Source organism: Camponotus floridanus, unplaced genomic scaffold (assembly GCF_003227725.1).
Source record: "Camponotus floridanus strain SB8 unplaced genomic scaffold, Cflo_v7.5 scaffold17, whole genome shotgun sequence".
NCBI lineage: Eukaryota > Metazoa > Arthropoda > Insecta > Hymenoptera > Formicidae > Camponotus > Camponotus floridanus.
The window spans coordinates 2,355,803-2,369,473 of record NW_020229292.1 but is presented as its reverse complement, the minus strand read 5'-3'; the positions used below and the strand labels follow the sequence as shown (position 1 = coordinate 2,369,473).

At 27.9% G+C, this 13,671-nt stretch overlaps 1 protein-coding gene across 11 annotated transcripts in view; it reads left to right on the top strand.

Annotated features, from left to right (window-relative positions):
• The first annotated feature begins 2,440 nt into the window (after window positions 1-2,440).
• LOC105257841 (potassium channel subfamily T member 2) overlaps window positions 2,441-13,671 on the top strand; it is a 142,789-nt gene continuing 131,558 nt past the window's right edge. For 10 of the 11 annotated variants that reach the window (XM_020029539.2, XM_025407294.1, XM_020029542.2 and 7 more), the window contains exon 1: window positions 2,441-3,736. In XM_020029539.2, the coding sequence (XP_019885098.1) occupies window positions 3,486-3,736 (251 nt within the window). In that variant the 5' untranslated portion in view covers window positions 2,441-3,485. The remainder of the gene's footprint in view (window positions 3,737-13,671) is intronic. The other variant, XM_025407296.1, reaches the window with a different exon arrangement.

Below are 13,671 nucleotides of genomic sequence, written 5' to 3'. Positions count from 1 at the left end.
GGACCGACCTCCGGTTATTTATTCTGAGGGTGCCGCTCCGCCCTTCGCAAGATAGATCGTTGATTCGTGAGCCTGCTCGATCCCCGCATCTTTTGTTTGCCCAGTTGCGTGCGAGGAAGCAGTGATAATTGCCGGATTATTCCCGAGATCTCTCCTCGGATCCCTCGGAGAGTGATTGATACATTTTATCCCACGAATAGTCGCGACGCCTCGTCGAATGTCAAGGACGATGCGGCATTTGTACTCCATCCTCCTGCTCCGGATGTGCGACACCCGTTGAATTCTACGAACCGTGACGACAAGGAGAGACAATCAACGACGTATCGTCGGGGTATATCGCTGCTGCGCGAGGGTGAGAAATTGCGACGCTAGAGAATCTCCGTCTGTTCTTTACCCTCTCTCGAAATGTCTTGTCGTCGGTTAAATCGCGAAGCGCGCCACTTGTCGTCGCATCGATATTACATTGATATCACTAAGATACTGAGAACACAGGCGCCTGTTCGCGAGTGCAGCGACTCGGAGGACGACGAGGTGGATAACGATTCTCCCTCTAACGATTCTGCCCCTAGAAGTGACAGCGGAACGTTATCCTCGTGAGACGCTGCCTCCTGCACCGAATTTACAGCGGTTCATTATTCCTCGGAGGAGCTGAATATCTGTCATTGATAAATCTCGGGGAATATCTTTGACGTAGGACTATTAATTCAATTGTTTTATGAAGAAGGATTTTTAAGTGAAGACTGGAAATTTGATTGGCATGAGGAAATTTGGTGAAACTCCGAGACTTGATTATGTTTGAAATAAAAATTAAATAATTAAATGCACTCTTATATTGTTGATCAAATGATTAGAAAAAAGTTATTATTCTGAAGGACATGAAGTAGGATTTATGTGAAGACACGAGAGGATCTTCTTCGTTATCCGAGGATTTTGTTGTTTAGACGAAGATTTAAAGCGCTTGTGCGACCTTGTTTTGCCGCACCTTAAGCCAAGGTTTTAAGATGTGAAAAAGTGAATGTTCTCACGCATGCGATCTACAGACTTCGCTGCTATCTGATCAAGTGTTTAAATGACTAACTGTTTGCAGAGATCTCGAAGTGGAGCACAAAATGAAGCTTGACATTATTTTTTAAAGATATCGGACTAAAAAATGAACAGCATTTTCGAAACTTGTTTAATAAACTGATGTAATGTCGTCGAAATGTCAGTTGATTTGATGACGCGGATCTCGCAAAGAAACGCGATCATATCGTTGTAGAGATTGTCGACCATGACCTTCGTTTGCCATGTGACGTCATCCGGGTCAAACGGAAATGTATCGTGCAAACGAAATGTCTCGAGATGCTTTTGCGGTCGCGGCGATCAATCAAAGTGTTGATGCGCATTCGTTATAGAACATTATTTTATTTCATCTTGAAGAATCTGTTAGGGATATATTTGTCGAGTAAAACACGCATTTATTCGGCAAAAACAAAGATAGAGGATTCATATAAAAAATAATGAGCGATGTGTCACATCGTTTGTACATTCTTCTGATGTGTTTTGGCTGTTGTTACGTGTGTAATTATGCTCTTGATAATTCATATATAGTTTATAATGTATAAAAATCATATAAGATATATTCCAAAAACATGCAAATCGTGGATTAAAAGTACAAATAAAATATCGGAAAATTCTTTAAAATTCTTTTTTCATTAAAATATAAAATATACGAATCTTGATGTTCTGTAGGATGTTAAATTTGCTCTGATATTATCACGAAAATTAACTGTACGAGCGAAATGCGAATCGATACAAAACAATTCCGAAAGGAACGTCAAATACTTTTTGCCTGTACAGTTGCACAAAATGTGTTAATAATTCATGTGGTGTCATTGTTATTTGCGATCAATTATTGTTTTCATCTAATGACGATTATAGTGCTTAATGCGAGTATCACTTGATGTCAAAAGTAGTTTCGCAAAAATCGAACATGCAACTTTCATTTTTGCCAATCAAAGTTTGACAATAGTTGGATAGAAAAAGCAGACTTTACAAGTTACTTTTTTTCGATTGTCTAAACCGTGTATTTAAATAGAAAATATCATCTGATATAAAAAATATCGTAGATAGCTCATGTTATTTTGTTATCTTATAGCGTCAGTTACATGAAATTTGCAAGATTTGATTCGGATAAGAGTGAAATGAAAGAGAGAAATTGCTTTTAGAATGTACTTGTAAGCATTGTTAATAATATTTGGAGATGAATTAGAACAAATTAATATTCAAAATCCGAAAATTCCTCAAATATTGTTAATATTAAGAACGTAAGTTGGAAAATAGTATTAATTAATATTGCGATTTTAATTATTTAATTTTTTTCTTAAGAATAGGAAATGCATGTGATATTATCTCGCATTTATAAATATTATTTTCCATATAATATCTCGAAAGAATTGAGAAAAAGAATATGTTTTTGCTTTTCGAAAGATCATTTGCAACTTTTTTCTGATGCAAATTTATCCAGTAGATCAGAGACAAAGTCTAATTATTCAACTGCCCTTTACATCGCGTAAAAACGAAATGAATGAATGTACGAAATTACTTCCGCTACTTCTACTTTAAATTATTTGTGTCGCAACTAAGCGCGTTTAATTGCTTTTTCAAAACTTTCCTAAATTGTAATCAGCTTTTACGTAACGAGAAGATTTCAAGTGGTTGCATGCATTTCCTTCATGACTTTGCTGCGGTATTTAACAAACGGCATAATATTTCCGTTGCATCTCCCTTGAGAATATCTTTAAAAAGCGAAAGCAGAGGAATTTCATCTGCTGTAATGTTTTAATGCAAGTTTCGTTATCGAGAATGACTTCTCTTTAAAAATAATTTCAATAATCAAAGGAACAATAAGTATATAAAACATGAAACTTTTATAGTGAAATAGGTCTCAAAAATAAGATTAAACATTATTAAATTACTTAGAATAAGCGCAGTGTTTGAAATATTCTAAAATTACGCTAAGGAAAGAGAAGAGGAGGGCATTCACGTTTTCGTAATAAAACGATAACATTGTGAATTTTATGAAATGCGGATAATTCTAAATTTTTATGAGCCGATCGATCATCGTTACTCGTTAACGGATAACACTTCTCAATCATGTTCATCAAGTGTGTACCAACTACTTCGTTAGCCAGCGATTCTGCTCAGTTTCACGATAGTTTCCTTGGATTTGCTCGTCGTATTTCTATCAATGCTGGCTCAATTATAACCATGCCGAGTAATCGAAGAGGAAAATTTACGGTAATGTGGTCGAAGGGACGTGCATCGGCGGTCGAGCTCGTACGTCCCGCGATTGCCTCAAGGTGAAGCTGCCGGCAGCAAAGAAACGGGAGAGGGAGAGAGAGAACGAGTCGGTGTGTCGCAAGCTCCTCGCCCTGTTTCATCACCGCAAGCCTCGGGACCCACTTCGCGGCTCGAGCTCTGCCTCGTCGGTGCCCCTGCTCGATATGGGCGCCAGAGCATGGGACTACGAGGCCCTACCGGAGCTCCACACCTCGACGGCGGTTACGCCGACCTCGACGCCGCCGACGTCCCAGCAGAAGGCACCGAGGGTGTATTTTCAAGCGGAGAATCTGGCGTCCACCAGACGGAGGAGCAGCAGCAGACTGCTGACGCCGCAGCAGTCCTGCAGGAGACGCAGTCGAAGCATGAGCGCCTGGAGCGACCTGTCCAGGTCGTCTTTCAGGTTGGACGAAAGGTTGGTTGGTTCGTTGTTTCTTCGGAGTAGGCTCGATTTCGATTGTTACGACTAGATCCGATCTCGTAAACTGGTAGCTTACATTTTATAGCGATCTGCTCTTTTAATGTGGGTTGGAGGATTGTGATTTATACTTGTTACCGTGAAAGTATATAAATATTTTTCTGAATGAATTTAGAAATGAGATGAAAAAATAAGTACAAAAAAATTATTCCTCCAATTAATAAATCTTATATTATCAAGATCTTTTTAATAAAACATTTATTATATTTTATATATCATTACGTTGTGTTTTTTTTCTCTACAAGAGTTTGATTTTTATCTTTTTATCTTTTTATCTTTTTATCTTTTTATATTTTTTCTATATTTTGCATAAGATTATAATGATATAATTATAATTATATAATAATAATAATAATAATAATAATAATAATAATACTAATAATATAACAATAATTATATAATTATAATATAATAATTATATAATTGTATAATAATATTCTTTCTTTATATTTTGTTTCTTATCATTCTTTTAAATAGAAAAATTTGACGACAATTTGAACAAAGTAACTTAACTTCTTCTTTGCATGCAAAAATTTTCTTTATGACACATGTACTACTACTTGAGTCAAAATTAATTTTTCGTTGGATATAAGAAAATTACTCATTTTGAAAATTGAAATTAAGTTTTATATTTAATTTTTTGTCGCAGAAAGAATAAAATTTATGTCGTTGTAACAAAATTTTCATTTTGCGTAGGATGATTATAAATACGATGTTCTATTGTTTCCAAACAATGAAAAATTTATTGCTTTCTTCCGCAGCTTTCATTTATTCATATTATATTTGAGTTTAATGTTCAATTTATTACAAAAACTTTCATTATATTTTTTGCGTTTGTCTTGTTTTACAGAATTATTAAATAATTAAATTTAATTATCGAAGTTTAGACCGTGCGAAAAGTTTTACATTTATTACAAAAACATTTATTATATTTTATATATCATTACGTTGTGTTTTTTTTCTCTACAAGAGTTTGCTTTTTATCTTGCATTTTTTTTAATGATGATAAAACCGTTTATTAATATATGTAAATTTTTACGCGAATAAAGAGCTCGACTATTTTTTTAAATAAAAATGTTAAAAGTGTTATGAGCGGTTAATAATATCATTATTAACTTTTTTCATTGAGCAAGAGTTGAGTCGCTTTGTCTTATAAATATACTATAAACGACTCTGCAAAAAACAAGCTTTTGATGATCGATCATCGTTGTCGACAACATGCAGGTCATTTCATCGGAAACCAATAGCGATTGTTATGGCACGTAGAAATAAAACCATGAGTGCACTTTTGTGCCACACTATGTATACATACATACACATACATACATAACATACATACACACATATACACATATACATTTAACATAAATATATATAAATCTGTAAGAAAATTTTGTTGATAGTTGATAAATCAAAGCATTTGTCAATATCTATAGAACATAAGAAAATGTAAAAGCAGCTCTAAATAGTTTTAAGATAATGATAGTAACTCTCAAAATACTGATATACTGTTTTTTTTACTGAGAATACTGATATACTGTTTTTTTTACATAAAACAATAATATTTTTATAATATATTTTTAATAAAAGTTTATTAGCAATAAGAAAATTATGAAAATAATACTATAATATAAACTTTCTATTAAATATCTTTTTCTTTTTTTTTTCGTTTTCTTGTTTCAATGAAATGTTTAGCATTTTCTGTAAAATTGAAAGAGAGATTACTTTAGTCAAAGAAGATGGATATAGCTTCTCTTTACTTTAAAATATTATTTCACTTTGTTAAGTTTTCTACAAAGTTTCTACGTGTTTTTTAAGCTTTTAAGTATTTTAAGTTAAATGTGAGATGGTGATTTTTATCGCATTTTTATATTTCATATTTCAACGGATCTATTTTAGCAATAAATATATAATTTGAATTTTTTCGATATTTGTATGTAACGGTTAGAAAAGATGCACTATTTATCAATAAGTTTTTTTATTATTTATAACTGTTATGCAATTATATATATTACAAACAATTATTCTGAAAATGTGAACATAATTATAAATGAGAGCCATTATAAATCTACAAAGAAAGTTATCAACAAATGTCAAGGCTAAGAATATATGTAATATTAGAATACCGTGTTGGGGTAAAGCATAGTATAACATAAAATTGCGCAATTTCTCAGAATTTAATATTAAATTCCGCTTTTGTACTCACAAGAGTCATAAATGAACTTACGTACCACATCATAAACATCTATCAAAAATAAGTTTAAAAACATCTTTTAGTGTAATATTGAAATTATGGTAATATCATACTAAAGTTACGTCCTTCATTTAATCAAGATTGTTGCAAAATTCGAAACTTCATCATTATCAGATGTATTATTAACATATTTATTATAAACATTGCCATTTTCACTTTGTTTTATCGTCCTATGCATTTTTGCTGAAGATGGAATAATATCAAGCGATTTTATTTTATATGTAAGTCAAACTTATCTAAATGTTATATCGCTTTATATGTTTATCTCGTTATTTTATCTTTTATAATGACACTTTATATTATTTTTAAAACCTGTTTTATTTTTAGAATGCTTATCGTGTGATATCTCACTCGATAAAAATAAAACAGAGTGGGAATAGAAAAGGGTTTCTTCTTAATCGCGGAGAGAGTATTACATTGCATTTTCATACGGAATCCTGAAAGTGGTTTCGTTACTAGAGTGGAATGAGATTTTTTTCTTAAGCACCCGAGTATTTCAGACTTATTTCCATATCCCTCCTCATCTCTGCATTCTAATCATTATGCAAATTTCTTATAATCTATTTCTAACTAAGATTATAATTGTGCGAAACAGTCGTAAAATTAAATATAAAAGAAAGAAATTAAATATAAAAAATAACAAAGAGAGAGTTTCACTTAATAATAATAAAAACTTACTTATATTAATGTAAATTAATATGATTATACATTTATGCGACTATTAACATCAGTAAATTTGAAAATAGATTAGATTATTTTTTCTTTAACAAATTTGCATAACTTTTTTATTATTATATTTAATAATATTAAAAATTCTGCTAAACTTAATAGTGAAATATATGGTATCTCTTTTAAAATTCAAATACTTATTATGCATAGAATTTTTTCCAATTTCTTTTAATTTTGAAAGAGATAATTGTTTATATTATTTTATTTGCAAACTTATATTTTTTTTTTTTAGTTTGACGCTATTTTTGCTTCAAAAATTGTGTTGGAATGTAAAGCGATTATATTTTTATTGTTATTTTTATCATTAAAGAAGCTGCAAAATTTATCAAAAATTAATGAAAAAAAATTAAGAAAAGAAATTAAATTCTTTTTCTCTTCTTTTCTTTTTGCCTTTTTGTGTTTTGTTATGCATACAACAACAAGATTAAGATATTTTAATTTTTTTGTTTCAGGTAAGTGCGGCTCCATATTCTGCTATTTTAATTCTGCTTTGTACGTAAGTAATTAAATCAATATTATTGATTTTACCGGCTAGAGCGTAAAGTAAATCTATCGCATCGAATTTTTAAAATAAATGCTAAGACATAAAATAATTATGTCATATATATATATATATATATATATATATATATATATATATATATATATATTACTATGTGAATACACAGAATATTGAATAGCATAAGATTATGAACAGCATAAAAATGGCCTCCTTGTTGCTAGATATAAATCATAAATATGTTTTTGAGAAACAGAAGTAAAATCGCTTGTTATTTAAAAAACCGTTCAAATAGAAAATATACAATAGTGTATATAAATAATAACTCTTAAAAATTTGAAACCCACTATTAATTGAACATATTTTTATATAAAAGAAATCAGATTATTAAAAATTAATAGAGCTCTTTATATTGTGTGAGTAATTTAGAATTCGATAAATTAAGAATTTAGAATTAGATAAATTTGAACCTACTTAATGAAGCAATCATTAGTTTTTTCATTAATTAATTATATTAAAATAAATATTTGTTTTCTATATTAATATAAAGAAAAAAATTAAATCATATTAACTGTTTATTTTATAAAAATTGCTATTATGATGATGTGAATAAAATTCAGTTCTTTTTTCTACTATGATTATTCTTAAAATATTTTTATTGTTATTTAGAATTAAAATTTTTAACTGATTCTTAAATTATTTAGAATTTTTTTCAGATTTTTTAAATATTTGTTTACAGAAATCAACTTTAATTAATGTAAAACAGTATATAAATATAATATAAATATAATCTTTTTATACTTGTTGGCTATTCTTCCGAAAACTTATGGATGGTATATATATGGCCTACCAAAAGTTTTGGGACGGATATTTTATAAACTACGCACTTTAGAAAGAAATGTTTCAGACAAAAGTTGTGTCGCTTAAAGGGGGGCCAGAAGATGATGTCATTGGTTTTTTATTGCATATTCGTGTAGCTTATCTCGAGAGCTTTCCAAAATACTATAATAAAATATTTCTTTGAGTACTTTTCGAGTTATAAGGATTGAAATAATTTCTTAATTTTACATAAACCATAAAATATCTAGTAAAATATTTATTTTTCGATTATCTTACCTTAATACTTTTATGTACAAAATAATATGTATAAAATACATCAATTGATTCCTCTTATTATTTTATGTACAAAATAATAAGAGAAATCAATTGATGTAACACATAGTTATTTTTAAAAAAAAAAGTGTAATTTGCAATTAACAATTAAGCCGGGTCTACAATAGCCGTAGCATAAGATTGTAAGATTGTAAGCGAAATGAACAAATCCATTTCCTATGGATTTCGTGCGTTTTACGGCGGTCATGCATACGCAGTCACGGAAGAATTTTGCGTTCTTAATTCTGATTGCGCGTCCGCTTGTAAAACATACAGAGTAGCTGTAGAAAATGAATTGATTCATTTCACTTACAACCTTACAACCTTGTGCTATGGTCATTGTAGATCCGGCTTTACATAGTTTTTTTTAAAAACAACTATACGTTTTCTTTATACCAATTAATTCCTCTCATTATTTTTTTCATAAAAGTATTAAGGTAATCGAAAAATGAATATTTTACAAGATATTTTACGGTTTACATAAAATTAAGAAATAATTTCAAGCCTCATAACTCGGAAAGTACTTAATGAAAACTAACTTAATTGTAGTTTTTGGAAAGCTCTCGACGTGAGCTACCAGAATGTTCAATAAAAAATAACAAAATCATTTCGAACAAACTGTCTAAAGGTAATATTCACTTTTAGGAAAAAGGGCTTAAAAAGTACTTTAATTTTCGAGTCGCCAAAAATCCTTCTCGTATACTTCTTTTGTACCTAAAAAGAACCTATTTACAAAATTTAACTCAAATCGGAGCATGATCGTTTTCGGAAGAACAACCTACTTATTTATGAGGCTTTATGTAAATTTGTATATTACGAAGCATTGCACGAGATTTGGCAATTGCAGGGAATAATTGCAAATCAGTTTATATTGTGGCAAATATAATTTTATTTTTCAAGTTATTTCATTTATTTTTGTAACTAAAAATCTGATTAGAAAATATCAGCGAGATTATTGAGTTTTGTGAAAATCTTATAATATAACGTATATAAATTGTGAACGATATAATACAAATACACCTACAAACAGCCGTATGAAAATAAAAAGAATATATGTTTATAGAACAAATATTAGCATTTTTATCTGATCTAATAAAATAAATTGAAAATCAATAAAAAAACTTAAAGTAAATGAAGTTTCAAGAAAAATTGATTTAAGAGATTATTTGTTAAGGCTAATAAAAACACGCGATATTTAAGAAAAATAAAATAAAATGTTTTTATAATATTACAAAATAAAAAATAATATTTTTATAATATTATAAAATAAAAGATTTCTTAAAGAAACTGAATATATATGTATATATAATACAAGGTTACATTTGTTATGCTTTTTTTCTATAAAAAATATATTTTAGATATCTAAAAAGTACTTATCTTGAGAATTATCTTGTTTGGCAATGGAAACATAGAATAAAAATTGCAAAAGGAGATTTTTGTATTAAAAATTATATTTCAAAATTTGAAAACACTTTTACGTAATATCAATCAAGCATGCTCCAATTTGACATTATTTTTGGAAATATCAGAGGTTTACTAGTATCTTTTTTCCATTACTATTCTTTTATCTTGTTTGACATTGTTATCACGAGTTGTCATCCAGTTTTGGTTCAAGCTTTCGAAACCAGGATCAGCATTCACGCTCAGATGCATTTCTATTCTTGTCGTTATCTTTCATGGCATTGAGGTCAATCCGGTACCAAGTATAATTGCATTAAAGATATAGTGTTATGTATATTTCAGTGCGATTTTACAGGGAAATAACATGGCATTCTTAAATAGATGCGTACAAAAAATGTATTATTTTTATAATAAAATATAATGATTTACAAATTATACTACTTGTCAATCAAATATAATTTCAATGATACATTTGCAAATAATTTAACTATATATTTCAACACACATTCATGGACAGAAAATTAAAGTTTAATGCAATTTATGTGTTTGACAATGTACGCTGTTTATTCAAAGTAATTTAAAGCAATATTTCGCAAGTTGCATTTATAATTCTAGGACAGAATCATTAGTTATTATGGATGTTATCAACTGATTCATATTTTCCCCTTCGTGTTTATTCTATCGAGTTTAATGTTGTTCTCCCTACATCATTTCTAAATCTGAAGCTTTGCTCAATAACATTACTTACGCGAAGTACCTCGATTAGGTGCCTTGTTGATTATGCCTTGCGGATGATGAACTATAAATTAAGCGTGCTACCTTCTTATACAATATGTTCCATATAAAGGCATTCAAATATTTTATACAATATTAAATGTATATAAAAAGACATTACAAAAAGAATGTTTTTAAAAAAACGATGATTAGAAAAAGAACTGTTTTTATCGCTTGTGAAATATTAATACTTCGAAATTTCAAAAATCAAATGTTATAGTAGATGAAAAAGAATCTTTCTCTATCGATTAAATTTTTAACGTTCTTTTTGTTTTCATGTTCTTTTAATTTCTATATAATATAATCGTAATTTAAATAATGAAGAAATATTATAAAATAAATTTTGTAGAGTGTTAAATTATTAAATATATACTTATATATTTTACAAACGGTACATACAATATTTTTCAATTAAATATATTGTGTAAAGTATTTTATATATTCATTTCAAATTTCTTTTAAAATAAACACACAGACATTGTAATTTCTCATGTAAGATGATTTAACTCTTGCATTTACTTTTCTTTCTTGTTTATTTTTTCCTTTATGTGCAATATATAATATCTTCCATTTATATAAATAATCGATATAAGATTTATAAGATAAGCAGGAAAAAGTATTGATTGTTTTAAAATTAAAAATTAATTGATAAAACACTCGCAAAGATACACGATTTATAAAAGAAACAGGAACAAGTATTGATTGTTTTAAAATTAAAAATTAATTAATAAAATACTTTTTTTTAAATTAATATTGGCAAAAATTATTAATTATTTTTCTTTTTAATTTTCTTAGAGAAAATTTCTTTTTGATAGAAATAAAAATACTTAATTCTTCGCGTAAAGTGACAATGCATTATAATGCAGATTATTTCATATGTTTGTAATTGTTATTTTTTAAATGATAATTATCACTTATCATCGGCCGGAAATGCACAATGTAAGAAAGCTTTATCAATTTTTGGCACGTATTATGGTACATGGAACATATTATGAGATTGCAGGTTACTTATCTCCGTTGGTAAGATAGATACCTCATGAGGTTTTTTCCACATAACATTAGTCCCATATTATATCTGGCTTTCTTTCCTACTTTATCGACTGCTTAAGAAAAGTTCAACGAGCTTTCAGAAAATTTCACATTAATGCCTGACAAGAGTACCATTTTTCATTTCATTTGTGTTACTTTTAGTACTTGGTTGTACTAAAAGTGACACAAATCCCATTCATGCACAGTGCACTGTTTAAAAAAAATTACACATGTGAACAAATACACTATTTAAATTATAAATTAATCATTCAATTATATTTAACGTACTGACATTCTTAATTTTTCGATAAAAATTATTTATAATTTTTTGAAAGTGAAGTAAACTATCATACAAAATAAAACAGCATTACAAAATTTGCTATGAAACTGTAAAGTTAATATAATCTTTATCTATTCTCTGAGGATATTAAAAAATAAATGATTCACAAAATTTTACTGTAATAAAACAATATAATATTGTAATTGTATTAATAATATAAATTAATATAACTAATATAAATAATGTAAGTAATATAAATAATATAAATAATATAATAATATAATAATATAATATATATTAATATAAATAATATAAATAATAATATAAATTGTATAAATAATATAATATATAATTGTAATGAAGATAACTATCGTATAAATAATTTATCGAAATAAATATTCTCTGAATTTCATAAATTTCACCATAAAGTTAATAGATTATTATTATTATTATTAAAATTATTTGAAGTTTTTTCTTGTGTAATAATATTGAAATATAATGAAAAAATTAATGAATAATTTATCATTTTATTCGAGTAAGTATTTTTTTTTCTCAAATAAAATTCTCAAAATAATCGATCTCTTATCATTTCTTGTCAGAGCATAGTATCCAATAAAGATTCTCTCATTCATATATAAGTGAATTTATAAGAGTTTTTCTTTTTTTTATCTCGAAGAAAAAATTATGAAATAAAATTATGAAATATTACCTTGGATAACATTTTTTTATAAGAAAGAGAGAAGATAAATTAACTATTTTACAGATTAATTTGTTACAGAAGTTTTTTATAAAAATAATTATATATATTAGTATGTGTGCTCATCGAATCTTTTACTATATTTTAAAGATTGCAAGAAAGATCAGATCCATTCTCTTATTCGGTGATTATTATGTGATAAGCGTGAAATCAAAGCATCCTGCAATTTGTATTATAGAAATTCCTCAGAGACTTGTAATAATGAGTACAAGCTTAACGAAGAGGTACCTGAATTATTTAACGCGCAGGAGTTTTTTAGAAACGAGCTGTTCAAGTCTCTTGAGATTTAAAATAAAGAAACATAACAATGTGTGTCACATATCGGACGATGCTCATATTTAAATATTAATATTAGAACCGTCGAATGCATTTCTCGTTTTTAGAACGTGGCACAAATATAATTGTATTTTTCTAAAAATTAATGAATTGTTCGTGTTGCACACAATGGTCTCATTAAAATATTTTCCCAATATTATGACAATTAATGACTTTAATACAACCGCTGATTGAAATGCTGACCTACAGTAACAAAATGAATAACTCAACGATTCACTTTATTGTCACGTTTCAAAACTATCGTAAAGGTTAAATTATTTAGCGAAGTTATATAGTTATTATTGGCGCATTTAATTATTATCTCAAATAAAAATATTTTAAAGTATCTGCGACTACCTTTTACTATTTATCAAGCGTTTAATTAAAACTTGTATTGATTTTACATTAATTACTTTCGTTTTAAAACGAAATGATAGTGCTATGATACCGCGTATGTCAAGATAGAAAGAAAACAAATTTAAGATACGAGAAATGTTAAAAAAATTTTATGTGAAGATTTCGATGAAAGTAACTTTATGTAACTTTATGTTTGATTTTTATCATGACACCATAATATGTATATGTTAATTCTATAAAGATCATTAAATGATCGATGTTAAAAACGTTGCTGTAATTTTTTTAAAGGCCAAATAGATATATTAAACAGATAAAATTTTATTTT